The 26,593-nt window shown below is 33.6% G+C and overlaps 2 protein-coding genes across 4 annotated transcripts; one reads left to right on the top strand and one right to left on the bottom strand.

The window, feature by feature from the left end:
• Positions 1-13,124: 13,124 nt before the first annotated feature.
• LOC121203763 (uncharacterized) lies at positions 13,125-18,773 on the bottom strand. The gene is made up of 9 exons (XM_041074217.1): positions 18,676-18,773; positions 16,850-16,951; positions 16,619-16,774; positions 15,915-15,927; positions 14,939-15,007; positions 14,281-14,421; positions 14,046-14,186; positions 13,773-13,843; positions 13,125-13,342 (listed from the first exon to the last, which is right to left on the bottom strand). The coding sequence occupies exons 1-9, from the start codon at positions 18,771-18,773 to the stop codon at positions 13,336-13,338; spliced, it is 798 nt and encodes a 265-aa protein (XP_040930151.1). The 3' UTR covers positions 13,125-13,335.
• A 2,614-nt stretch (positions 18,774-21,387) lies between these two features.
• On the top strand, positions 21,388-25,997 carry LOC107956326 (putative receptor like protein 25). Of its 3 annotated transcripts, none has more exons than XM_041116610.1 (2): positions 21,388-22,022; positions 22,627-25,997. In XM_041116610.1, the coding sequence occupies exon 2, from the start codon at positions 24,991-24,993 to the stop codon at positions 25,891-25,893; it is 903 nt and encodes a 300-aa protein (XP_040972544.1). In that variant the 5' UTR covers positions 21,388-22,022; positions 22,627-24,990; the 3' UTR covers positions 25,894-25,997. The 3 variants fall into 3 exon arrangements, with proteins under 3 accessions (XP_040972544.1, XP_040972546.1, XP_040972545.1); XM_041116612.1 differs by having other exon boundaries at positions 22,627-25,976; XM_041116611.1 differs by having other exon boundaries at positions 21,389-22,022; positions 22,620-25,977.
• The last annotated feature ends 596 nt before the right edge of the window (positions 25,998-26,593 follow it).

Raw genomic sequence — 26,593 nt, 5'->3', positions numbered from 1 at the left:
ATTTGCCCAAGCCCGGCATGACTCGACCATATTAATTTTTTATATATAATTTTTAAATATATATAATATACCAAAAATATTAAAAACATTCAAATAAATATTTCCCGACAAATTGAAAATAAATTTTAAAAAATGTGTATACTTAAATAACACAAAGATAGATACAACTTTACAAGAAAATGCCTCTAAAATAATAACAAAATTAATAATAAAACAAGTGTTATATAATATTCAAACAATAACAACAAAATAGTAACAATATAATAGTAAAATGATAGCAAAATAGGAAGAAAACAACAAGAAAATAGCAGTTTTTTTGTTATTTTGTGAATTTGAGCCAGGCCAAAAATTCCTTACCCGAGGTCCGATCCTTTTTTAAATGGGTCTTATTTTTTTTGCCTAAACCCATTTTTTGAGCCTATATTTTTGCCCAAGCCCTCCCACTTTTTGGACGAGAACTTGGCTGGCCCATGAATAGATGCAAATATAGAAAATTCTTTTATTTAACTATTTTATTGAAAAATTAACTTAATCATAAGTTTTTTTTAGTAAAACTTAATCATAAGTTTTTTTTAGTAAAACTTAATCATAAATTCATTATTATTGTAAATAAAAATTTTGTTTAATGAAATAATTTAATTTGTTTTGGTGAATTATAATTTAGTAACGTTTTAAACCATATGGTTTTATGAAATGAGAAAACATGAGAAAAATAATTAAAGTAATATATAAAATACAATACCAAAAAATTAAGAACACTAAAAGAATACATGTAAAAAAATTATATTTCACGAATTTTAGAATTTATATTGTTATTTTCATATTTGAAATATATATTCCCATAGATATATGCTGTTTTTGTTTTTACAGATTTGAAGTTTTATGGATTTGAAAATTTTATATATTTTTTTAAATATATTTTTATAATTATTAAAATTTATTAATTTTGGAATCCCATACGTTGGCCTGATAGTCAAGGTATTCATCGTCCCAAGTACGGTATGAGTTTGAGTTGCACTAGTTGTATTACTGTTAGGACTTTACCCTTCTATTGTAATTCATTAAATAAAAAAATTTATTTTTGCACATGAATATATTGTCACATGGCAACTTTTGGTGACTTCTGTCAACCACATCAACACGATTAATGGTCAAATTTGTTAATTAACGATTTTCATTAATCGAGAGGATAACTATTCGCGTCAAATAAGAAAATTTCAAAATAAGAAAATTTCATGGTATTCCTTGTAATATAGATAAAGAAGATAACTATTTGAGTGGGTTATTCCAGAATCATGGATTACGAAGTTGGAAGTAAGATTGAAGGTGAAGGAAGAAAGCGAAGAAGATGGCAAAGGCTACCCCTTATGACCCACAAATTGACTAGCTAGTCTACTAAATTGTGCTATGCGAGTTAAGACTTGGTGAATTAGATTCTGATTGCTTTTTTCTACTTATACGACAATAGAAAATGGGACGACGACAATGACTTTTAATTTTCTACAATTATATAATCTTAAACAGAAAATTAAGAGGTTGTATTGAAACTTTGAGCAAGTTGTTCCAGTATCCGAAGTTGGAAGTAATTTCCACTCATTCACAAAGGAAGATTAGTATCTATCAACATAAATTGACAGTAGACATTTGAATTTTAAAGTCTTGGTCAATTAATTAATCGCTATTATTGAAGACTTATAGTCAGTAAGATTCTGTTTTCTTTTTTCCACTTATACGACAATAGAATATGGGCAGACGACCACGGCCTTTGCTATTTGCGTGTTTCACATTTCAATACATTAGGATCAATCAGTTCAAACAATATCTTAATCAGGCATCAATTGAATTAAATTAGTTACCAGTAAACTTTTTACCATATTTAGAGATCATCAGATACTTGTAAACTTAAAACTCCATAAGTATAACATTTAGTCATATGATTGACAATTTTATTATGAATTCTTGGAATATGACGAATCCTTACTCTCCAACTCCATCTCAGAATTTGATGCAACAATTGTAACTCTACCAAACTGCTATTTTCTCCTCCATCAGCTAAAAGTAATTCCACCAATAGTGCATTATCACCTTCAACCCCTAACTGTCTAAAATCCTTCTTCCAAGCGATAAAAAGACCTTCTAAGACCGTCATTACTGCTACTTTGAATACATAATCCTTGCCAAAAGCCATCAAGAAACCACACAACCAGTTAGCATTTGGTTACGCTTCTAAGCCGTTTGATTTAAGTTTTGTTCGTCATTTGGTTACTCTTTCGTCAACAATAAATTTTCGGATTGAGGGTATTGCTATACATCGGAGGCTTTTTCTAGGTGCTTTAGATCACAAAAACAAGTGTGTGTGTGTGTGTGTGTGTGTTCTAAATTGTTTAATCATGGTATCAAACTGTTGTAGGGTTTTGTAGTATTTGGCAATTACGGATGTGTTTCTGAACTGTTTAGTTTCGATGTTGGATCTTATGGAATTCGGCTATTTCTTGCATGTTATTGAAATTAAACCGTATGTTTTTGAAATTAGAGCGGGTAAGGGTCGTTTTGATGATGGATTACATGATTTTCAATCGATTTCAATGTGGGTTTTTAGAACTACTGATGTTAGAAACTCATTTCGTGGAGGAAAGCACATTTTTCTGCTTGTTTTAGTATGGTTTCATTACCACACGGGCATGTGCCGCACACGGGCGATTCATATGGTCGTGTGACTTTGGGAATTAGGGATTTTGGGTGATTTTTTGTGCCACACGGCCGTGTGGTTGCAATTTAGGGATTTTTGTGCAAATAGTGTGCATTTTGCAATTACATGAAAATTCTGGGATTTTGGTTGTGAAGAGAAGGGAGTCTGTTTGGGCAATTTAACTGCAATATTTATGTACAGTAGTACATCTGCAGAAAATATATGTCAGTTCAGTTGCATATTATTATAATAGTGGCTTAGTTCCACCATTTATGGTATGTAGGGTGGATGGACCTAACATGGTCCTATGTGGTGTGCAGGGTGGATGGGCTTGATATAGCTCATATGTGGTGTGCAGGGTGGTCGAAGTGGTGTTTGGGTGGTTAGGTGGGTTTTAACTTGTTGCATTCGGTTTGCATTTGAGCATATGTGTTTGATTATGATTTTGTTAAAATTATTTGAGAATGTTTATACTTATTTGATGTGCTGTACCTCTGATTACCATTTTAAGGTTTTTTTACATTAACTGTGGTTCTTGTCTGGGATAAATTTTTTTGAAACCTCGTCTTTTTCCATTTGTTTACGTTTCGGACTCACATTGAGCTCGCGTAGCTCATCCTCTTAGTTTTCTCCCTTTCAAGTACTTTCGTGTTCTGAAGTTGGACTCGGCATACTAGATGTCTCAGAGTGATAAGTTTTGAATTAAGTTAATAAATTTTTTCTTCAATTCTTAATTTATTAAACTGTTTTGGACTGTAAGTGTTTATGGGAACTGTGGATTTTATTTCTGAATGTTTTTAACGTAACTTAATTACTGTTTTGAATCTTAAATTGTTAAATGGCTTAGTTCGAATTTAGCAAACTGTGTTTGAAATGAGTTTTTAACAATTCTTTTTGTAAATTGCTTTTTGATCACTTCAGTGATCAATGTAACCTCAGAGATTTGGGCAAAACTCCTAGGTCGGGTTTTGGGGTGTTACAACCCCTCTCCGGTCGAGACCAATGCAACAGCGTGTGCATAGGACTTGGTTGAAACAAACTTGAACCAATTTCTGCATAACTCCTTGCTCAAGAATAACCTGTAACCATAATAGCTTGAACACAGTTATAGCTGTTAGAAAAAAAACAAATGAGTTTCGATCTTTCCAAAGCAACCAACTTATTATAGAAAACAGAGTCTGCCAATCCATATTCTATGTACCAAAAATCACTATATTTTGCATATTCCAAAGAAACCACTCATTAAATGGAAGAGAGAAAAAAAAGCCCTGAACTCTCCTTGAAATTATTGATAGCCACACTGATTTAGCAAATGGGCAATCACGAATCACATGGGATTCCGTTTCCAACACACTACTACATCTAGGGCAACCCCCATCGCTTGTCGTGTGTCTCCTCACTCGCTCACTATTCATCAATAATTTATTTTGCCACAAAAGCCAAAGGAAAACTCGAACCTTTTGAGATGTCATCGTTTTCCAAATAATCTTCCAAATCGCAATGGAGCCTATGTCATCAATAGCATGCATATTCCTATAAGCTGCAGCTGTGGAAAAATCATCTTTCCTCAACCATTTCCACGCTAATTGATCTTGATCTGCATTAGAAGAATAACGCAAGATAGTTGTGATTTGTGCGACAATATGATCTGGTAAGAGATAACTTAGACGAGACCAGTCCCAACTTCCACTTTTTGTAACCAACTCACAAATCCGAAGTGTATCATTCGGTTGACCAATACCTTTATAAAACATACAAAGGGACCCTAATTGTCGAATCCACACATCATTCCAAAAATTCATGAGCTGATTATCTTCAATGGACCAATAGGACATTACTTCAAGCCAGACCTTTATCAACAATCTCAAAAGAAACGAACAGTTACTTCTAACAATGGACCTTGGTAACAGACCTTGTACATTGTATTTATTCCTCAACACTTTGACCCAAAGAGCATCTATTTCTCAAAAGAAGCTAAAACCCAAACTTTAATAGGAAAATTTTATTCTGACAAGCTAACCTCCTTAATCCTAACCCTCCAACATCGAGAGGACGACAACAATCATCCTAGAATACTAAAGCGGGTTTTTTATAATTTAAATTAGAACCCCAAAGGAAATTTCGGGCAATATGCTCGATTTCCTTACAAATAGATACAGGGGATACAAACCATAATCATGAAATAGTTTGGAATAGCCAAAAGGACTGCACTTACCAACGTTAAACAACCTGCTAGGGACAAAGTGTAACGCCCCGTACCCGAGACCGTTGCCGGAGTCGAACACGAGGTGTTAACGGACTTAATTCATTAATTAAACAGCTCATACAATTCATTTTAAAATTTCTAGACAAGCTGGCTAACTGCATCACAGTCACTTTAAAAATCATATCTCGAATTAAGAAACTCGAAATCAAATTCCGTAAATTTTTCCTGAAACTAGACTCATATATCTATCTACTAATGTTTTTCTAGAATTTTTGGTTGGGCCAATTAGTACAGTTTATTAGTTAAAGTCTCCCCTGTTTCAGGGTTCAACTACTCTGACCTCTGTGTATTACGAATCAGATATCTCCCTGTACAGAGCTTCAATGACTATGCCGTTTGTCTCTAATAAAACTAGACTCAATAAGAAATCTGTACATATAAATAATGACTTCTAATTATCTTTTTAAAATTTATGGTGAATTTCCAAAGTCATAACAGGGGATCCAAAAATCGCTCTAGCCCTGTTTCACAAAAACTTAAACATCTCATAAAATATAGCTCATATACCTGTTTTGCTTCTTCCATATGAAAATAGACTCATCAATGTTCGATTCCATAACTTATTCATTATTTAATTCCATTTCTACTATTTTTAGTGATTTTTCAAATTCACGTCACTATTGCTATCTGAATCTATTTTATGGTAAATTTTACCTATTTCATGGTTTCCATGGATTAGCTAGCAATTTGACATACATAACACCAAATATGATCATGATTAGTCATTCCAATTGCTAATCATTATCAAGCATTTCCATACCACTCAATAACCATATCATAAGACCATATATACAAAATGATTATAATGCTATACATGCCATACTCAAAATATACAAGCCATTATGCCAAGATGGTATACGGATAGTGTGAGCGAGCCTCCGACCGTTCCAGATTTCCGAGCTGGCTTGTCAAAACTCGTATGCGAAAATGGCTACTTTTACCATTTCGTCCACAACTTGGTATTTTCCCCATTTTAGCCCGAATTTTAGTTTTTCTTGCTAATCGAGCTTGGAAGCTTGAAAAACCCTAGCCATGGTTTCTCCTTGCTATATTCGGCCATGGGGTTGAAGATGAGCAAAATTGGCTTTTAATTTTGTATTTTAATTCATTTTACCCCTAAATGACCAAAATGCCCTTACTACTAAACTTTCCAAAAATTCAATCCATGTCCAATTTTTGTCCATAGACTTAGGAATTGGTAAAATTGCTATTTAAGACCTCCTAATTAATATTTCAAAACAATTTCATACTAGAAACTTCTAGAATGCAAGTTTTGCAAATTATTCGATTTAGTCCCTAATTTCAATTTAAGCACTTTATGCATAAAATTTCTTCACGAAATTTTCACACAATCATGCAATCATATCATAGACCTCAAAATAATCATAAAATAATTATTTCTATCTCAGATTTTGTGGTCACGAAACCACTATTCCGACTAGGCCCAAAATCAGGATATTACAACTCTCCCCCCTTTAGGGATTTTCGTCCCCGAAAATCTTACCAGAAAAGTGGTCTTCACTTTTAATCTCATATTCGGTGCCAAAGAACTTTCACTTAGACTGTACCTGCAATACATCTCTTTAATTTCTCATATGATCTGAAAGCTTACAGTCTCAACTCTCAACTGTTCTTAAATTTTCAACCCTTCTCAGTTTCCCATGATATCATGACACAAAACTCGGATCTTAACTTGATTAATGGAGACCGGAATTCTAAGAAATCCAACAATCAAAGAGACCTAAAATTCCATGAATCTGATGAGTAGGAATTCATTCAATACAGATATGATTTATAGATCTCGCTAAACATTTAACAATAGGAGACATCACATTTTCCTCTTTCTGCTATGGAATTAATTCTGATATGGCCTCAAGAATAATCTTTCTCATTTCCATCCCAATGTCAACACTGACAAGGATAATTTTGATAGATTCCAATGCTCGGTTTTAACCCCTTTAACAACTCCAATTTTATGTAACATCGAATGCTCTAAACTATCACATTACCACACTGTCTTGAAACACATCACTATTCATACAACAGTACATTACTGAAAGTCAGGAAGTCTTTGCTCAATGTAGACTAGTCTAGTTCAGACGCTTCGGTTACCAATATTCTCATCTATCCGAACTCTGTCAACATGTAATAAACTTTTCAGCTTTCACAAGATGGAAACCTTATCATTCATAGTGACTTAAACTAATATTCAACTCTTTCTAATAAATATACAATTCTCGTTCAAACTATTTACTCTTTTATTCGTACAAAATGAAATTCTATTATCAGACTTGGGAAAAATAATCCTGACATAATTGTCACATGAAATCTTTCAAATAAATAATTTACCATACCGACTGAAACTCGCGCTTTTATCACCTATGCCTTTACTGATGTCAAATCCTTACACAGAAATTAGAAAAAATCCCAATACTAAAATCACCACATTACTAAGATCAAATTAGAAGTATAGTCATATTTTACATGATTATCACGAGCTGAAGAACCCACTTCAAACATGAGTCGTAATTGACAAATTATGGAACAAAGATAACAAGAAAATCGAAAAAAGAAATCCAAGATAGAGAAACCCGGAATAAAGAAATCCAGAATAAAGAGATCCAGGATAAAGAAACCCAAGATACGATACTATGTCGGAGAATCGAAAACCAAACTCATAGAGAAAATACGGAATACCCCGATAATTCTTCAAAGAAAGAAAGTCCAGAAGAAAACATCATTTAATCCCACTAAAATCAAATATAACAAGATCAATATATCTTCCCATACATATATATCAGATGAAGCATCAAGTAGAAGAAACAGAATCATAATATCATACGTATTCTCTCATCAATTCTTATCAGACGAAATGAAATAGAATACCCGATGAAATAGAGCAATATAAATTATAAACCAGTCAGACTACCAATGCTTTCATCCAACACCAGAATTAGAAGACATTCCCATATAACAAGAATTTCTTCAGAAGATCAATAGCCATAGAAATATTTCTGAGAACGGGTAAACACATAGAACATCTCAAAAGAGACTGCTAAATCTGTCCAGTCATAACTGTCACACTCAGATAGTTCACATTTCAATTATCATTTCCCCAACTAGTTCTGCCATCACAAATTTCATATTAAACCATTCACTAAAGAAGGTCAGTTCTGAATAAATTTCGATTTACACTTTTCTCGACCTTGCACCTGAGTAATTCGATTTACCAAAGAGAATTCCTTCTCTAACTGGGACAGTGCATAATTCCAATAATCTTTATATCAATCCGATACTTTACTGGCTCTGACTTTACTTATCAGCTCATTTTCAATCTCTGATCATACTCATAATTATTCTATCACTGAACTCTTTGGGTTCTCAACCAGAAACTTATTCAATACAAATCTCATGAAATTCCATTATAAGTACCACTTCGGTAAGGGGGAGGGGTTGTAGGACCTCTGACTCGACTTTCTTATACATACACATATGACACAACTTCCATCATCATAGTAACATCATCAAAATCATGTCATTCATTCATGTTGGCTTACACCAATTTTCCTATTGTCCCATTTAGACAATATACTTATGCATACATTCTATGTTTTCTAGATAGCTTTACTTATCCATTCATTTAATTAAATTAAGCCATGCTCATGACATCATATAAGGCCAAACAAACATAGATATTTGCACCACAATTACAACTTTCATTTCGTGCATCATCATGTACATATCGTTACAATCATATAATTCAGTCCAACAATTTAATATAGATAAGTTCATTTCATTATAATCCTTTATCTCATAAAAATTATATATCATTAGCATTCATCAACATTCGACGTCCAAATCAAGACAAGGACATTTTCATTTGTATCATAATATTATGACCTTTATTCATACCTCTACTACTTTCTATTTATTCCATTCATCTTATCAAGTAAGCCACATACACTACATCATATGAGCATTAAGCAAATATGAATATTTATCACATATGTATCATAAACCTTTATTCATACTTTTCTGAACCGAGACTTATCATAATCATAATTTTACTCAAATACCTTCACATAACATTGAACATGGTCAGCACAGCTCGGTTGGAGAGTACCCTGTCTAAATAAGACAGTACTCATACGCGTCGGAAGACATCACACTATCACAGATCAGTGGCATGTATAGCTAAACTTTTACACATGCTAGGTTAGTCCGAGAACCGACTAAACCTGCTCTGATACCACTAAATGTAACGCCCCGTACCCGAGACCGTTGCCGGAGTCGAACACGAGGTGTTAACGGACTTAATTCATTAATTAAACAGCTCATACAATTCATTTTAAAATTTCCAGACAAGCTGGCTAACTGCATCACAGTCACTTTAAAAATCATATCTCGAATTAAGAAACTCGAAATCAAATTCCGTAAATTTTTACTGAAACTAGACTCATATATCTATCTACTAATGTTTTTCTAGAATTTTTGGTTGGGCCAATTAGTACAGTTTATTAGTTAAAGTCTCCCCTGTTTCAGGGTTCAACTACTCTGACCTCTGTGTATTACGAATCAGATATCTCCCTGTACAGAGCTTCAATGACTATGCCGTTTGTCTCTAATAAAACTAGACTCAATAAGAAATCTGTACATATAAATAATGACTTCTAATTATATTTTTAAAATTTATGGTGAATTTCCAAAGTCATAACAGGGGATCCAGAAATTGCTCTAGCCCTGTTTCACAAAAACTTAAACATCTCATAAAATATAGCTCATATACCTGTTTTGCTTCTTCAATATGAAAATAGACTCATCAATCTTCGATTCCATAACTTATTCATTATTTAATTCCATTTCTACTATTTTTAGTGATTTTTCAAATTCACGTCACTATTGCTGTCTGAATCTATTTTATGGTAAATTTTACCTATTTCATGGTTTCCATGGATTAGCTAGCAATTTGACATACATAACACCAAATATGATCATGATTAGCCATTCCAATTGCTAATCATTATCAAGCATTTCCATACCACTCAATAACCATATCATAAGACCATATATACAAAATGATTATAATGCTATACATGCCATACTCAAAATATACAAGCCATTATGCCAAGATGGTATACGGATAGTGTGAGCGAGCCTCCGACCGTTCCCGATTTCTGAATGTTTTTAACAAAACTCGTATGCGAAAATGGCTACTTTTACCATTTCGTCCACAACTTGGTATTTTCCCCATTTTAGCCCGAATTTTAGTTTTCCTTGCTAATCGAGCTTGGAAGCTTGAAAAACCCTAGCCATGGTTTCTCCTTGCTATATTCGGCCATGGGGTTGAAGATGAGCAAAATTGGCTTTTAATTTTGTATTTTAATTCATTTTACCCCTAAATGACCAAAATGCCCTTACTACTAAACTTTCCAAAAATTCAATCCATGTCCAATTTTTGTCCATAGACTTAGGAATTGGTAAAATTGCTATTTAAGACCGCCTAATTAATATTTCAAAACAATTTCATACTAGAAACTTCTAGAATGCAAGTTTTGCAAATTATTCGATTTAGTCCCTAATTTCAATTTAAGCACTTTATGCATAAAATTTCTTCACGAAATTTTCACACAATCATGCAATTATATCATAGACCTCAAAATAATCATAAAATAATTATTTCTATATCAGATTTTGTGGTCACGAAACCACTATTCCGACTAGGCCCAAAATCAGGATATTACACAAAGTCCTCACTTTCCAACTAGACAACTTTTTTCTTACATTATCTACCACGAAAGAAAAAGTACCTATTGTAACTCTAGTATGGAATAAAGGCATTCCAAGATAGTTGCCCAAATCATCCACAGAGGTGAACCCCACATCAGCACAAATAGCATCAACCAGAGCCCTAGGTGTATTAGGGGAGAAAAAGACTTTTATTCCAAAACTCTTTGAATTCGGTTTAATTCAAAAATTAATTTTCGTTTGTGAATAAAAATGTTGCCAAAAACCCTTTTATTCCACTCCTGAGATACTTCCTTAATAAACTCTAAATTCGCATAAATGGCCCCCTCGTTAATCCAACTTTCTATGACAAGGTGTTTAAAATTAGTATGTACCATCCAACTGGCAAGACAACAGAATGGCTTATGACCTCTATTGGCCAAAGCGAGATAAGAATTGGTCTGTGGTCGAATTTTAGCCTATGTAAATTTCTAACGGAACATTCAGGCGCAAAAGAATCTCATTCCTCATTGCAAATAGCTCTATCCAACATCTGAGACCAGCTCCCTAGCACTAAGTAAATTGAGAACCATTGGCTCCCAAGTCCCTTAAGCCATTAGTAAACAAAACTTGTAGAATTGTCTACACCCAACCCTTGAAACAGAAGCACAACCCTCTCTTTCAGAACGATCGATGATCAAATTAAAATCCCCAGCTAAAATCTAGGGCTCGACCACTGACACTACTAGATTATCCAAAAGTTGCCAAATTTTTGCCACTTAGCCGACTATGGACAAGCATAAATAACCAAACAAAGGAAACTATCTGAACCTTGCTTATTGCGAACCCTTAAATAGATAGCTTGTGAATGAACAACCAATACATTTACTAGAAAATTCTCATTCCAACAAATCCAAATACCTCCAGCAAACCCATTAGCTTTAACCCGGTACGAATTAGGCTACCCAATTCTAGAAATAATACCACCAGCTCTTACTCCACTAACTCGGGTTTCAAAGAAACTAACTAAATTAGGGGAAAACTTTTTTCTATATTCTTTTACAATATTATGGAAACGGGGATGCCTGGCTCCTTGATAGTTCCAAGAATTTTTTTTTTGTATCCATAAAACAAATAAATAGTAAAAAAAACCAACCCCAAAAATAAGTAGTCATCTCAACAACTAACCTTATCATTACATATACTCTTATCTTTCCTAACCTCCTCTCTTGATGACTCATCGTCTTCCATCGGTATTCTTTTGACTCATTGTTCCAAGATACTAACAAGGTCCGCCATTACCTTCGCAAAAACCATTGTATTATATGCAAACCCTTCAGAATCGTCATCCGGTGGCTTGTCCTGCAACCTTCCCCTTGTATTGTTTTCTTTTAGTAAAGAACACGAAATTATTTTTCTTGATTCCCCAAAATTAAAATTTCCATTCTCTTTTCCTTTAACTGAATCTGAGCTTGGGTTTTTGACTATGTGAACTACTTTATGTTTCCCTATGTCCAATTTAACTAACACATTAATTGATTGAACACCCAATTTATTCAAAATTCCCCCATCCAATTTTGGCCCCATAATTGTACCATCATCAAAGAATTTTTGCCCAAAAATGGGCTACATATTTTCGTTGCCATTTGTTGGCCTTAATAATCTATTCCCCTTGTTTGGCCTACTAGCAATTACTAAACTTTTCCCTTCGGCCCGTTGCCCACTCTAGAAGGACTTTTAAGCCCTTTGACATTAAACCCACCAGTATTTTCTTCAATATTTTTGTTATTCACGTTAACTCCTTCTTTCACCCACTACAGGAGAACAGACTTTTAGCGGCATTTTTTTAGCCTTTAACGGCTCTTTTAAGTGCCGTTAGATCTATTTGTGGCGTTTTCACAAGCGTCACAAAAAACGCCGCTAAAGACCATGACTTTTAGCTGCGCTTTTTTTGCAAACGCCGCTAAAGACCATGACCTTTAGTGTCGTTTTCCCCGCAAATGCCGTTAAAGATCATGACCTTTAGTGGCGCTTTTTTTACAAACGCCGCTAAAAACTATGACCTTTAGCGGCACTTTTTTCAAAAACACCGTTAAAAACCATGACCTTTCGAGTTGCTTTTTCTAAAAAATGCTATATAACAAACCTTTAGCGGCGCTTTTTCACAAACGCCGCTAAAGAATATAAACTTTAAAAAAATATTTTAATTAAATAATATTTATTTTCTATGATAAATATTATATTATGTTTTATTTTTGAAATTTAAACTTTAAACTATATACTTTTAAGGATAAATAAAAAAATATTAATTAAATTAAATTTTCTATTAAAATTTTAACTTTAAAACTAAATTAATGAATTTAAATTTAGAATTTAAATATTATGTTTAAATAAATGGGCAATCTACTTTACAGCTCATCTGATCTATATTAACTCGGCCAATTATAAAAGAAGCTACAAAACTCATAATAATTAACCATCATGGTTAAAGAAGCTGGTACACAAGGTAGCTACAAAACCCTATTTCCATAACACAAAATTCAAGTTCTGACTAAGATGAATGACCATGAAATGCAACATTAAATAACGTTCCACTTGAAGAAGTGCTAAGCCTTGGCATTTCCAGCTTGAAGAGATTGAATCCTTTGTCGCACCTTCAATATCTAAAGGATGCAAAACCAACTGATCAAATTCATCGTCACTTTGGTAGATAAATCTAGTTACAATCTATTATCCACACCGAGGTGCCTAGATTCTAGACTCTAGAGTTTGATATTAAGAGGACACAAATATTTTTCGGTGGTTTTACAATATAATTCAACACAATTTGATTTCATATCTAGAGGACATTAATAGAAACTCATACTGATGGTTGTTATTCCAGTTTAAGAGATACAAACTTCCATAAAATCCAAAAATCATATGGATTCATGTAAAAAGCATATGGTAAATGTTAATAATATTAGTTAAAATATTGCATGATGTCTGCTAATGAAAAAAAGGATATCCTTAACATCATTTTAAAGATCAGCCAGCATGCAATAAAGCACATAATGGGGTGTAAAACTTATAGTGAAGGTAGAAAAGATATACCTTTGATGATTCTGGTAGAAATTGTCCAGTTGGTAGTAGACATAGATAGGCTTCCTCATTCGCTTCTTAACCTAGTAAAAGCAACAAGAGAACACTTAACCTTTTGTTAATGGTGCCATAGTGAAACTTTACTTTCCTATATTTAACATCTTCGATGTACTGCAGCAACAGAGAGATAATACAATTTATGAAAATTTATGTCGATGAGAATTTTTAGATAAATTTTAAGCACATTTACATTTATGGAAAGAAAGAAAAAGAAAAAGCTCATACCAAATTCAAAGTAACAAAAATGGAAGAAAATGTCAAAGAATCAAAGAGAATGTCGTCCAATTCAAAGAGATAGCACTCGGATGATTCTGGTCCTGGTGAAAATTGGGGCTTCTTCAGCTTTGCCAAGAAGATTACATAAGTCTGCTCCAAAAAAGACAAAACGATGTTAGATACATAAACATCTTCCATAAATGTACATGAGATACAGAAGTAAATTAAGGATGCTTATTCTAACTTGTCCAATAAGGGGAATATCTAGTTGTGCAAAAGGGGAAATGACTTCCACTTCAGCACCTGCCTCTTCCCATGTTTCCCTTATTGCCCCTTCAGCAGTAGGCTCCCCAATTTCCAAGTAACCAGCAGGAAGAGTCCTATGTTAATGCCACCCAATCAACTCAAATATTTGTATTGCCATCAGAGATGGTAGAAACTTGCTATTTTACAAGAAAAGCAAGTGTGAATACTCCATGCCTCAAATGCATAATTAATTTCTTCTGCAAACAAATATCAGAAAATGAAGAAAACAATATTCAATCCTTTCCTAAACAAAATTCCAATCATATAAATACATACCAAAGACCAAAAGATGGTTCAATATTTCTTAAAAAATATTGCAATTGATGATATTAATCATGTGCCTTTGCATGTACAGGCGTTGCATCTAAAACCTAGATAGTTTAAATAAAAAATATCACCAAATCCATGGCCCATCCTCAAACAATCTATTATTTAGATACGCAGCTACATTCAGATGTAAAGAATTCTTTATTCAATAAATCAGGAAAGTAGAAATTAATAGTATCCAGAAACAGCTATCTAATATCATGTACCAGCTGATAGATCAAAGGACAGGATAAATTCTTTCAGTTACCACGAGGCATGAAGAAACTTACTCTTGTGTCTAAAAATACTTTTCCTTCCTCATCTGTTTGTGGATTAACATGATTGAACTCTCGAAGCACCTATAAATAAAGCAACACATGGAATTGAGCTACATATGAACTTTAATGTACCACAGTAGAAAATTCAAATAAAATCTTTTTTTATAAAATTCTGAAAAAAGATATAGCTTTTCCTAACAAATGGAATATGTGACTTGAAGTTAAAATTGAGTAACCTTGTTTTCAAATTTTTGAAAATCAAATCAATTGAAATGATATGGCAGTGCTAGTAAATTGACATAACATTATAAATAATTTATTTATCAGATAAGATTTTTGAAATTATATAATTTAGTTTAAGGAATTTAATGTCAGAACTAATTTTTTTTAAAGAACAAAAAACAATTAAAAATTGCCAAATTAGAGTATAAATACTAAATCAGTAACATACACATAGTTCAATGACAAACAGCAGAATTTGACATATATATAATACTTTAAAAAAGTTATAAACACAATTTTTAAAAAATCATTTATATGTAACTAAATAGAAATTATGTTCAAAGATTCATTGCGTCACTAAACAAAGAAAAATGATTTACACAAATAAATAAAATTTAAAGAGAAATTACAAAAATAAATAAAATTTAAAGAAAAATAATTTACACAAAGAAATAAAATTTAAAGAAAAATGATTTACAAAAAGAAATAAAATTTCCAATTACATAATTTTTCAATATGATAAAATATTTAAAGAGAAATTATAGAAATCATAGTCTGGCATTAGTTGCATTGATTGATAGTATCAGGATAGATAGAACTCGGGATCTAAAATCAATATCATAATCTCAATTAAATAATATTTGTATAGACACATCACGTTCTTCCACCTGAAACCAATTTGATCACCGAATCCGCTTAAGCTTACTGAAATAATGAATATAAGACTAACTTATGTCAACTAGACTTTTCATTTTCCCTAGAATACCTGCGCCCAACACCTACATTCAACACATATTCAGACATTGGTATGGTGTAATGACCCTCAAAATATGAGAAAAAAGCAAAGGAAAATTTGACCCGTGTTAGACGTAGACACATACCCCATATTCGAGACTCCTCTCGAGCTCTTGTAATGTAGAGACTAACTGAATTAAGCATATCATTCCCTATCTTGTTTAGAACTTTCTATGATCTATTTGCCACTAGTGAACATTTAGACAGTAAGGGACTCTCTCTTCTAACCTTTTTTTTTTGGCTCAGCAAAGTAGATTTTATTAAAACGATTGAACATCAAACCATAGTTTACAACTTAATGGCCTAGAAGAATACCACCTGTAACCCAAAAAAGACCAGATCCACCTACGAATCAGCTTAGAAACCTCTGCAACATTAGCTCATATGCTTACTTGGGTTATATATGCTTTCCTTGAGTAAGATAAAGAGAATCACTAATAAAACCACATGTAAGAGTAAAACCAGTTAAACATCTCTTAAACCATACAAATTCAGATCGATCCAAATAAAAAGCTCCTCAATTTGCAATACATTTCAGCATAGAAACAAGTACTGACAAAACTTTCGAACTAAAAATGAATAGGCAATCAATTAGAAAGGCGAACTTATAGGCTTCCTAACAACAACACGCAGCTTTCTATCAGCACCATTTATAGATGAATAAGGCCGAAAAACCAGTTGCCTCGGTCGCCATCGCAATGCAGATTCTTGCTCTGTGCCCAATCCCGTATATCCGGGCTCGGAGCAATTTGGGATGCAGTACTTGTGTCGACAGGATCCGACACGGTATACGGGTCAGATCCGACAAAAACCAGAGGAGGTGGGCGAGAACTGAGATGAGAAGAGAATGAAGAAACCTGATTTGTAGATACGAGAGAGAGAAGAGGGGATGGTAAGCTTTGTTACCCTGGCTCGGCAATTTGGGGTGCAGTACCTGTGTCAACACGATTCGACACGGAATACAGGTCAAATCCGGAAAAAATCAACGGAGACGGCGGTGGTCGAGAACTGAGATGAGAAAAATAAACCGATTTGCAGAGACGAGGGAGAGAAGAGGGGCAAATTTGGGGGCAAATTTGGGGGCAAAATTTCAGAGTAAAAGGGAAAAAGAAATAAGTACAAACCATTTTGGGGGGGGGGATTTAGGGCGCGCGACAGAGATGAGAAGAAGAGGTAGTAAGTAATGAGCGGGTAACAAAAAATTATTCGTTTTTTTGCGGCGTTTTTATCAAAAATGCCACTATAGCTAAATTTTTTATGATGTTTTTATTAAAAATGCCGTTATTGTTTAATTTTAATTTTTTTTATTTTTAACATATTTTTTTCTATTTTTTTCTTTCAAAATTTTTGTGCTAAGTTTATCATTTTTCGGAATTTTTTTAAAAATTTTGAATATTGAACTTTTTAACTGAAACATGAACTAAAATATTAAATATTAAACTTTTAAGTTTTTTTTTTAATTTTTAGTTTTTTATTTTTAAATTTTAATTTTTTTGAAGATTTTTATAATTTTTAAATTAACATATAAAATAAAGCTTAAAACGGCAACGTTTTGCAATCATTTTGCCATTTCACTTTTTTTTTTCCTTTTTTTTGTTTGTGTTTTGTTTTTTGCTCTTACATTGAATCATTCTATATATACTTAATATCCATATGAAATTTATTTTTTAGATTTTAGTGTTTATGGTTTAAGAGTTTATGATTTATGGTTTATAGTTTAGGGTTTGGGATTTATGATCTATAATGTATGGGTTTAGAGGTTAGTTTTAGGGCTTGGGGTTTAAGAGTTGATGTTTAAGGGTTGGAATTTTAAGGGTTTATGATTTGAGATTTAGGGTTTGGTGTTTAAAGAGTTATTGATTAGTGTTTATAGTTTTAGGGGTTTATAGTTAGAGATTTAGGGTCTGGGGTTTAAAGTGTTGTTGATTTAAGGGGTTAGGGGTTAGGGTTTAGAGAAAGCCATAACATTGATTTTAACAGCTTCGTAACTTAATTAAATGAAAACTTCTAATTAAATAGTTTAGTTATCAAAGTGTAACTTTTTAAAATTAAGTAACTAAAATGAAATTAACTTTCCCATAGCTAAGTGAATGGTGTAGTTAATTTATATTGTTTATAAAGTCGGTTTTAGATATGATCAAAATAAAATCGAATTCAAAATAAAAATAAGACCTCATTTAATTTGTTATAATTTGGTCCTATCCAAAATAGATAATTACCCATCCATATCAATCTGTTACTTTTTTATTTATTTTTCAATAAATAATTTGTTATAATTTTAAAATATTAAAATTAATATTATCTCTTTTATAATTATATAAGAGATTATTTAATATATAAATTAAAAAATACTAATTAATCTAAACCCTAAACCCTTAACTATAATCTCCAAACACTAAATCATAAAACATAAAACATAAACCATCAACCTTAAACCCCAACCCTTAAACTCATAATTCATAAACCTTAAAATAGTTTAGATCTATAGCAGCTTTTTAAAAAAGCACCGCTAAAACTCAAGCTATTGTGGCGTTTTCCACAAAGTGCCGCTAATGCCACTGAAGCTCAGGAGGCGTCATGCTTAATCTTTTAGCGGCGCTTTTAAAAAGGCGCCGCTAATGGTCGACTTATAGTGACGTTTTTAGGAACGCCGCTAATGCCACTGAAGCTCCAAGTAAACGATGTCGTTCGACTTAATCTTTTAGCGACGTTCTAAAAACGCCGCTAAAAACCTGTTTTGTAGTAGTGACCCCTCCATCAAATCCCCCAATTTTAACCGACTCTCTTGCTTCATTCTCCATTCATGCCGTGAATCGCGGTCCTCCACCATTCACGCTTGAACCACCGATTTTTTTCATCCCCATGAAATGCCCCTTCCCTCTCTATCGCCTCTCCACCAGTATCCACGGCCTGATAGCTTCATCCTCTACCCTTCAATCTAAACCTGATACCTTCGAAATAGTTTCATGCTGACCTTATCCATTTTTTGGTGACGGCATTTAAGATCCTAGACAGCCGTTCACACCATGACCATACCGACCGCATTTGAAACAAACATTTTGTAGAGACTCATACTCTACATGTTGCAATCGTCCATTGATTTTTACCATTGACACCAACGACTTTCTCAAATCCACGCACACTACTAGTCATGCAATATTTCCCCAGCGAGCACTAACAACATGCATATCCAGTTTTATCATTGGACCGATCGTATGCCCATTCGCTCAAAGGAGACAATCTGAATAATTCCCTTCAGGTAAGCTCGGAAGTCTAATCCACACCACTTGATGCTCTACTTCAATCTAATTTGTCGAGAATTCTGATGACCATGGTCGGACAGTTAAGTAGTGGCCATAGATTACCCACGGTCTCCCAACTAAAGCCTGACTATAGTCCTCATCCTGAAACCGAACCATGAAAAAATCATTTTCAAGATCTATCATTTGAATCGGGTGCCTAAGATTCCATAGTAACGAAATCCTATTCAACACTACATTAAAACCAATTCTTCTGCCAAGTAATTTAACTACGATCGTCCTCGCCATCCTTCGCTCAATGAATTCCTATACCCGATTCAGAAAAGTGATTGAGGGGTTATTGCATTGTTAACACTTATGGAAAAATTATTATATTTATGGTATATTTGAATAAAAACTTTTCTTGTATTTATTTTTTTAATTTCAAATATCACATATTAAATATTTATATTCACACCACAATTAATCTCATAATATAACTAATTGAATAAATAGCGAAAATAATATTAAAAAAATCAGACACGTGATATAAAATAAATTATTTCCAAAATATAATTACGTGAGAAATGTACATTCCCAAGTGATAAATAATATACAGAAACACATATTCTGAACAATTTCAAAAATATAATTTACATTTTAGTATTATTATATATTCATTTTTTATTCTCAATGTTTCATTTTAAATTCTGCTTACAATTTTACAAACATTCTTTTTTACATATGATATTCTAACATATCCCATTCTAAAATAACTTTGTGATTGGCATACAATATAATGAAATATATTAAAATTATTACACTTTTTTTTAAATGATAACAATTTTATATTAATCTCTTGCATTTTAATTATACAAGGGACATTCCTAATCATTTAGTTTTACCAAAAAAAAAATTTAAAATATTAAAAATAATATATTAAACAAAGTATAATCAATTCCAAAATTAAATAATACATTAAATTTGTAAATTCAAATAATTTAGTTTTAGAATCAATTATCTTTTTCTTATACATTGAAATTATTATTTTATATTGTTAAAAAAATATAAAATTGATAATTTAGTGTCAAAAGGAGTGCCCAGTTCCTTAACTATCAAATCTATATGGAGACAAGTTTTATATTTAGATGTTAGACAATTTATTAAATCTTATATTTGAGCTATGTTGATTACATGGTGAATACTTTCTACTTGAAAATGAGAATATTGGCAACTGATTTGGATCGAAACTCTCTAAAACAATCCCTTGAATTATGGACTTTAGATTGAATAGTGATTATGATGTTGTCCATATTTATCTTATAACATATTATTATATTGTATTACTTTGATTATATTACTGTTTTAAGTGCAACGATTTAATTTTTTTTTAAATTGGAATAACTAATTTAATATAATTACATTGATCCACACGTGCATGGCACGATCATGAATATACTAAAGTAAGTTGGCATACTTAATTACATGCGTCAAATACATCTTCTTTTGCTGCTTTTGTGCTTTTAATGCATAATCCCATTTTAAACATAATAATTTAAAGTAATAAGCATGCCTTCAGAATTTGAACAGTGCAGTAAAATTTAATCTATAGTTTGGTTTTAAATTAAGTTATAATAATGTTTTAATACATATTTAAAAGAAAGCACTTTCAGAACACTTTCTTTTAAATTAAAATGTTTTTTTTATATTAAATTCAAAAATATTCTTCTGACAAAATATTTCTAAATTAAATTAAAATTAGTACAAATTGATCATAATAAAAGTTTATATTATATTATTTAAACTTGTTGAATATATATATTTTAAATTTAACAGATTTTGTAATAATTCTTAAACAAATAAATATAAATATAATATAAAAAACTGGCGCGCGTGAATTACTTGGGGTATAAGAAGAATCTAGCCTGCCATTGAGAGGCCAACCAAAGCAACATAGGACCTTAATTTCAATGTCATTATTATCATTTTCAATTGACAATAGCTTATTTGAATCCTTTATTACTCCTCATTTTTTCTCCTTATACGACCATGGAAAATGGGACCACGATGGCCTTTGAGAGTTTGCTAGTTGGACATTTCCACAAGTAACCGAGCTCTCATTGTCAATGATACATACATACGCATATACATACGCATATATACAACTTGATTTGTCTATAAAAGTGGCTGTTATTTGCAACACTTTACAACAACAACAACAAATCTGTTGAGCTAATATGGGGCAGTTATTACAACACTTTCTACTAAAATGCCTACTCTTTTTAATTCTCTCTCATTTTCTTACTCAATGTGTTTCTTCTATGCTGCGATTTTGTCTGGATTCTGAACGCTCTGCTTTGTTGCGGTTGAAGGATAGCTTCATTCTCAATCAGTCAGCTTCTGATGATACTTTAGCTTATCCGAAAGTTAGTTCTTGGAAACTTGAAGGACAGGTCGGTGGGGATTGCTGCTCTTGGGATGGAGTTGAGTGTGATAATAACACTGGCCACGTTATTGGACTTGATCTCAGCAGCAGTTTCCTTTATGGCTCTATCAACTCCAACAACAGCCTTTTCCAGCTCCATCACCTTAGAAGGCTCAACCTTTCGGACAATAACTTCAATCGCTCTGAAATCCCTTCTGCAATTGGTAACCTTACAAGGCTATCACGGTTGCACCTCTCCTGGTCTGGCTTTACAGGTCAAATTCCATATGAAGTTCTACAGCTTTCAAACCTGGTGATACTTGATCTCTCTAGGAATCCATTAGAGCTCCGAAACCCAAGCTTGAAAATTTTATCCGAGAGGTTAGTGAACCTCAAGCATCTTGATCTTCACAAGGTAAATGTATCTTCGACAATCCCTCAGAGTTTGGCAAATTTATCTGCTTTAACATATCTCTCTCTTGTGGCTTGTGAATTGCATGGTAAATTTCCCACTTCCCTTGCCAACCTTACCCAGCTCACTTACCTCTCGCTAGCTGGAAATGAATTTAGCCCTGACACTTTGTCTTGGCTTGCTAAGCTAACCAAACTAACCGCATTGAATTTAGATTCTACAAATTCATACGGTGACGTCCTATATTCTCTAAAAAACCTTACCAAGCTTACATATTTGGATCTTTCCCTGAATCAATTTTTTGAACGAATCCCATCTTGGTTCGGTAATCTTACTGGGCTGAGCATTTTGGATCTAGGCGGTAACGAGTTTTGGGGTTCGGTTCCACAATCGATCTTTACTCTGAAAAATCTTGTAGAACTTGATTTATATGGTAACCACCTCAGCGGCACATACAAATTAGAAACCTTTCTAAATCTTAAAAAGATGAAGGTGCTTCAACTGTCTAGTAATCATTTTTCATTGCTTACCACTACTGTTATAAATGTTACTTTTCCAAAGTTTACCTTGTTAACACTGGCTTCTTGCAACTTATCCAAGTTCCCAGATTTTCTTCTGAGTCAAGACGAGGTGGAGCTTCTTGATCTTCGAGATAACAAAATCCATGGGTTTATCCCCAAATGGATATGGGGCTTATCTGCTCAAACTCTTCATGTTTTAGATTTAAGTGAAAACTTTCTTAGAGGTTTCGACCAACCAATTGTTGTCCCTCAATGGATCAATCTGAGATTGTTGGACCTTCGTTCTAACATGCTACAAGGGCCGCTACCAATTCCACCCGCTTCCATTTACCAATATTTTGTCTCAAACAACCTACTCAAGGGAGAAATCTCATCAGGGATATGTAACTGTACTTGACCTATCAAATAACAGCTTCAGCGGCATGCTTCCACCATGTTTGGGCAACTTAAGCACATCACTTTCAGTACTAAAGCTCCAAAACAATAACTTTAGTGGCCCTATTCCTCGAGCATGTGAAAAAGGAAACACATTGAGGATGATTGATCTTAGTCAAAATCAATTGAATGGACGTATTCAGAGATCACTGGTTAACTGCAACTTACTAGAGCTTCTTAATTTGTGTTGGAAATTGGCCATCCATGCTGCTGTTATGTTTTTGTTGAGTGCATACGGCTTGTATGCATGCTGCATGCTGCATGCTGCAGCAACATGTTGACTGTTGTAGTTGCAATTTAGTTTAGTTTTGTTGAAAATGAACTTAGTTATTGATGTTTTGATGGGTTTAGGTGATGATTGAGCTGATAATTCAGCTTATTGATGTGTACAAGTAATGCTTAGCAAGTCCCTAGGCTACTTAGTGGTAGTAGGTAGTATTTGGTAATGTGTTTTATCTATAAATGTATTGTTTTTCTAATTGAATGAATGAGCTAAATGAGCTGAAGCCATAGCTCCCTTGCTGCACATTTGTGAGCAAGTAAAAAATACTGCCTTGTTCTGTCCTGTATTTCTTCCTCTGCTCCGTTCCTCTCCTTCAAAAATCCCCAACAATTGGTATAGATGCTAGAAAGGTTTTAACACAAAGCATCTTTCCTTCATATTTTATCCGGGTATAATACGTTGCTGCTGGTGCTCTGTTTGAAATTCTTACTTTACCTGGTTAAAGTGTGTCAAAAACCCAACAATTGGTATCTAGAGTTGCATTCTTAAGGGACCTGTTCTAGCAAACTTTTTAAAAAAAACGATGGCTTCATCAAGCTTCCCACCAGCTGCACCACCAGTCTCCAATGGAGAAGGCTATCACATATGGGTGGTTAAAATGAAGACACCAAAACAAGCCTGGGATAGACTGAAGGAGGAGTTTCAAGGAAAGAATGTGAGCTTTCCAATGTGCAAGCTGCAAGCTTAGCAAGATGTCAAAGCTGCAAGCTTAGCAAGAAGTGATAGTTGTGAGCCTATTGAAGACACCAACTGAAGACAGTAAGCCAAAGTGCGAGCCTGTCAAAGGTGTATGGTTGCAAGCAGCAAAGTTGAAGACACCTGTTGAAGACAGTAAGCAAAAAAACGAGCCTGTCAAAGGTGTATAGTTGCGAGCAGCAAAATGCAAGCCCGAGTTGGTGCAAGCCAAAAATGGCAGAATGAAGGCAAGCAAACTATACTTGCAAGCTATTTATGCAAGAAGAAGCAGTACTGTAATAGGGAACAAGGCAAGATGTGTTGTCAACCAAGGCTGTGAAGGAGGAGAAGACTCCATTGCCAAGGTTGAAAATGAAGTGCTTGTGCAGGGTCAGCTTGAAAGAAAGCATCTAAGGACTGCCAAGTTCAAAAACTTGATGAATGAATGACATTTGCAGCATGGAGTCCAAGGAGGAGTGTTGGAAATTGGCCATCCATGCTGCTGTTATGTTTTTGTTGAGTGCATACGGCTTGTATGCATGCTGCATGCTGCAGCAACATGTTGACTGTTGTAGTTGCAATTTAGTTTAGTTTGGTTGAAAATGAACTTAGTTATTGATGTTTTGATGGGTTTAGGTGATGATTGAGCTGATAATTCAGCTTATTGATGTGTACAAGTAATGCTTAGCAAGTCCCTAGGCTACTTAGTGGTAGTAGGTAGTATTTGGTAATGTGTTTTATCTATAAATGTATTGTTTTTCTAATTGAATGAATGAGCTAAATGAGCTGAAGCCATAGCTCCCTTGCTGCACATTTGTGAGCAAGTAAAAAATACTGCCTTGTTCTGTCCTGTATTTCTTCCTCTGCTCTGTTCCTCTCCTTCAAAAATCCCCAACAATTGGTATAGATGCTAGAAAGGTTTTAACACAAAGCATCTTTCCTTCATATTTTATCCGGGTATAATACGTTGCTGCTGGTGCTCTGTTTGAAATTCTTACTTTACCTGGTTAAAGTGTGTCAAAAACCCAACAATTTGGGAAATAATCAAATAGAGGACATGTTTCCCTCTTGGTTAGGAAGGCTTCAAGAGTTGAAAATTCTCATCCTACGGCATAATGGATTTCATGGTGCAATTGGAGAACCAAAATCCAATGAGTTTCCAAAGTTGCAAATTCTTGATCTTTCCTTCAATAAGTTGACAGGTTGTTTGCCATCTCGTCACTTCCAAATATGGAAGGCCATGAAAGTTGTTGATCTTGGCAAGTTAAGGTACTTCGAGGTAGACGTTAGTTTTGGAGGAAGAGAAACATATTGGCCTATTGACTTTTCCTACTCAATGACAATGACAAAGGCAGGCGTGGAATTAAAATATGAGAAGATTCAAGATTTCTTGGTAGCCATTGATCTGTCAAGCAATAAATTTGATGGCTGCATTCCAAAAGACATTCAAATTCTACAAGCACTTCAATTCCTCAACCTTTCCAACAATTTTCTGTCAGGTCCAATTCCACCATCATTGGGAAACCTCTCAAACCTCCAAACTTTGGATCTTTCTCAGAACAAACTCTCCGGGGAGATCCCTCAAGAGCTGGTGCAACTCACTTTCCTTGAATTTTTCAATGTTTCTCATAATCAGCTGATCGGACCCATACCGCAAGGCAAACAATTTGGTACGTTCGGAAACAGCTCATTTGAGGGCAACCTAGGATTATGTGGAAATCCATTGTCAAAGAAATGCTATCCCGAAGGCTTATCACCACAACCGTCGTCATTGTCAAAGAAAGATGATGGTGAAGATTCATGGCTTCAATTTGGGTGGAAAGCAATCATGTTGGGATATGGAAGTGGGCTAGTGAATGGACTAATTCTCGGTTACCTTTTTAACCCGATGAAACATAAGTTGTTTGTCAAGTATTTTGGAAGAAAGATACAAAGTCGAAGGAGGGGTAGGATGAATTAAATCAATATGCTTAATTTGACGCAGTATTAGTATTTGTTGATTTCAGTGTTTTTTTTAATATATAATTATGTATGTTAATTTTTTTCCCTTTATCCTTCTTGGCTTTGTCGAAACTATTTTTATTTGAAAAAAAACAGAAATCGACTTTTAAACAACATGTGGGGTCGCCACCAATCTTTTTGTTTAAGTGTGATTAGATCACCTAATAAAACATTTTGTTTCATTTAAAACATTTTTGATCTATGTAAATTTTTTTTTAAAAAAATGGGTTCGGGAGCCGATTACGTATGAGGAAGGGTTAGCACCCTCAGTACGCCTAAAAATTGGTACCAGATTGATCACATGTTGTCCTTATGTTTAAAATTTTAGAAAAGAAATCTTGAAATATGATGCTTATTAAAAACATTTTAGTGGTGTAAGCTGCTCATCAAAATTTTCTCGTTTCAAAGGCATAAAGCATCACATCTTGCACGATAGAACATGATCCTTTATACTTTTGAGAACACGATTGAGTTTTGACTTCCAAAAGCTCTTAGGTCAAAAATTACCAAAGGATGTCCAAATATTTAGTTCAACGAAAAATTGAAACCCAGCACGATAGGGCACGATTTCTCGAATTTCTAAATACTGAACATTGCCTTATTTTTGTAAAAACAATTTAAATAAATGATTGTAAACTATTTCAAAATGTATCGATTTT

This window comes from Gossypium hirsutum, chromosome A07 (assembly GCF_007990345.1).
Source record: "Gossypium hirsutum isolate 1008001.06 chromosome A07, Gossypium_hirsutum_v2.1, whole genome shotgun sequence".
NCBI lineage: Eukaryota > Viridiplantae > Streptophyta > Magnoliopsida > Malvales > Malvaceae > Gossypium > Gossypium hirsutum.
Note: the sequence above shows the minus strand (reverse complement) of the source record. Positions and strands in the feature narration are given on the sequence as shown.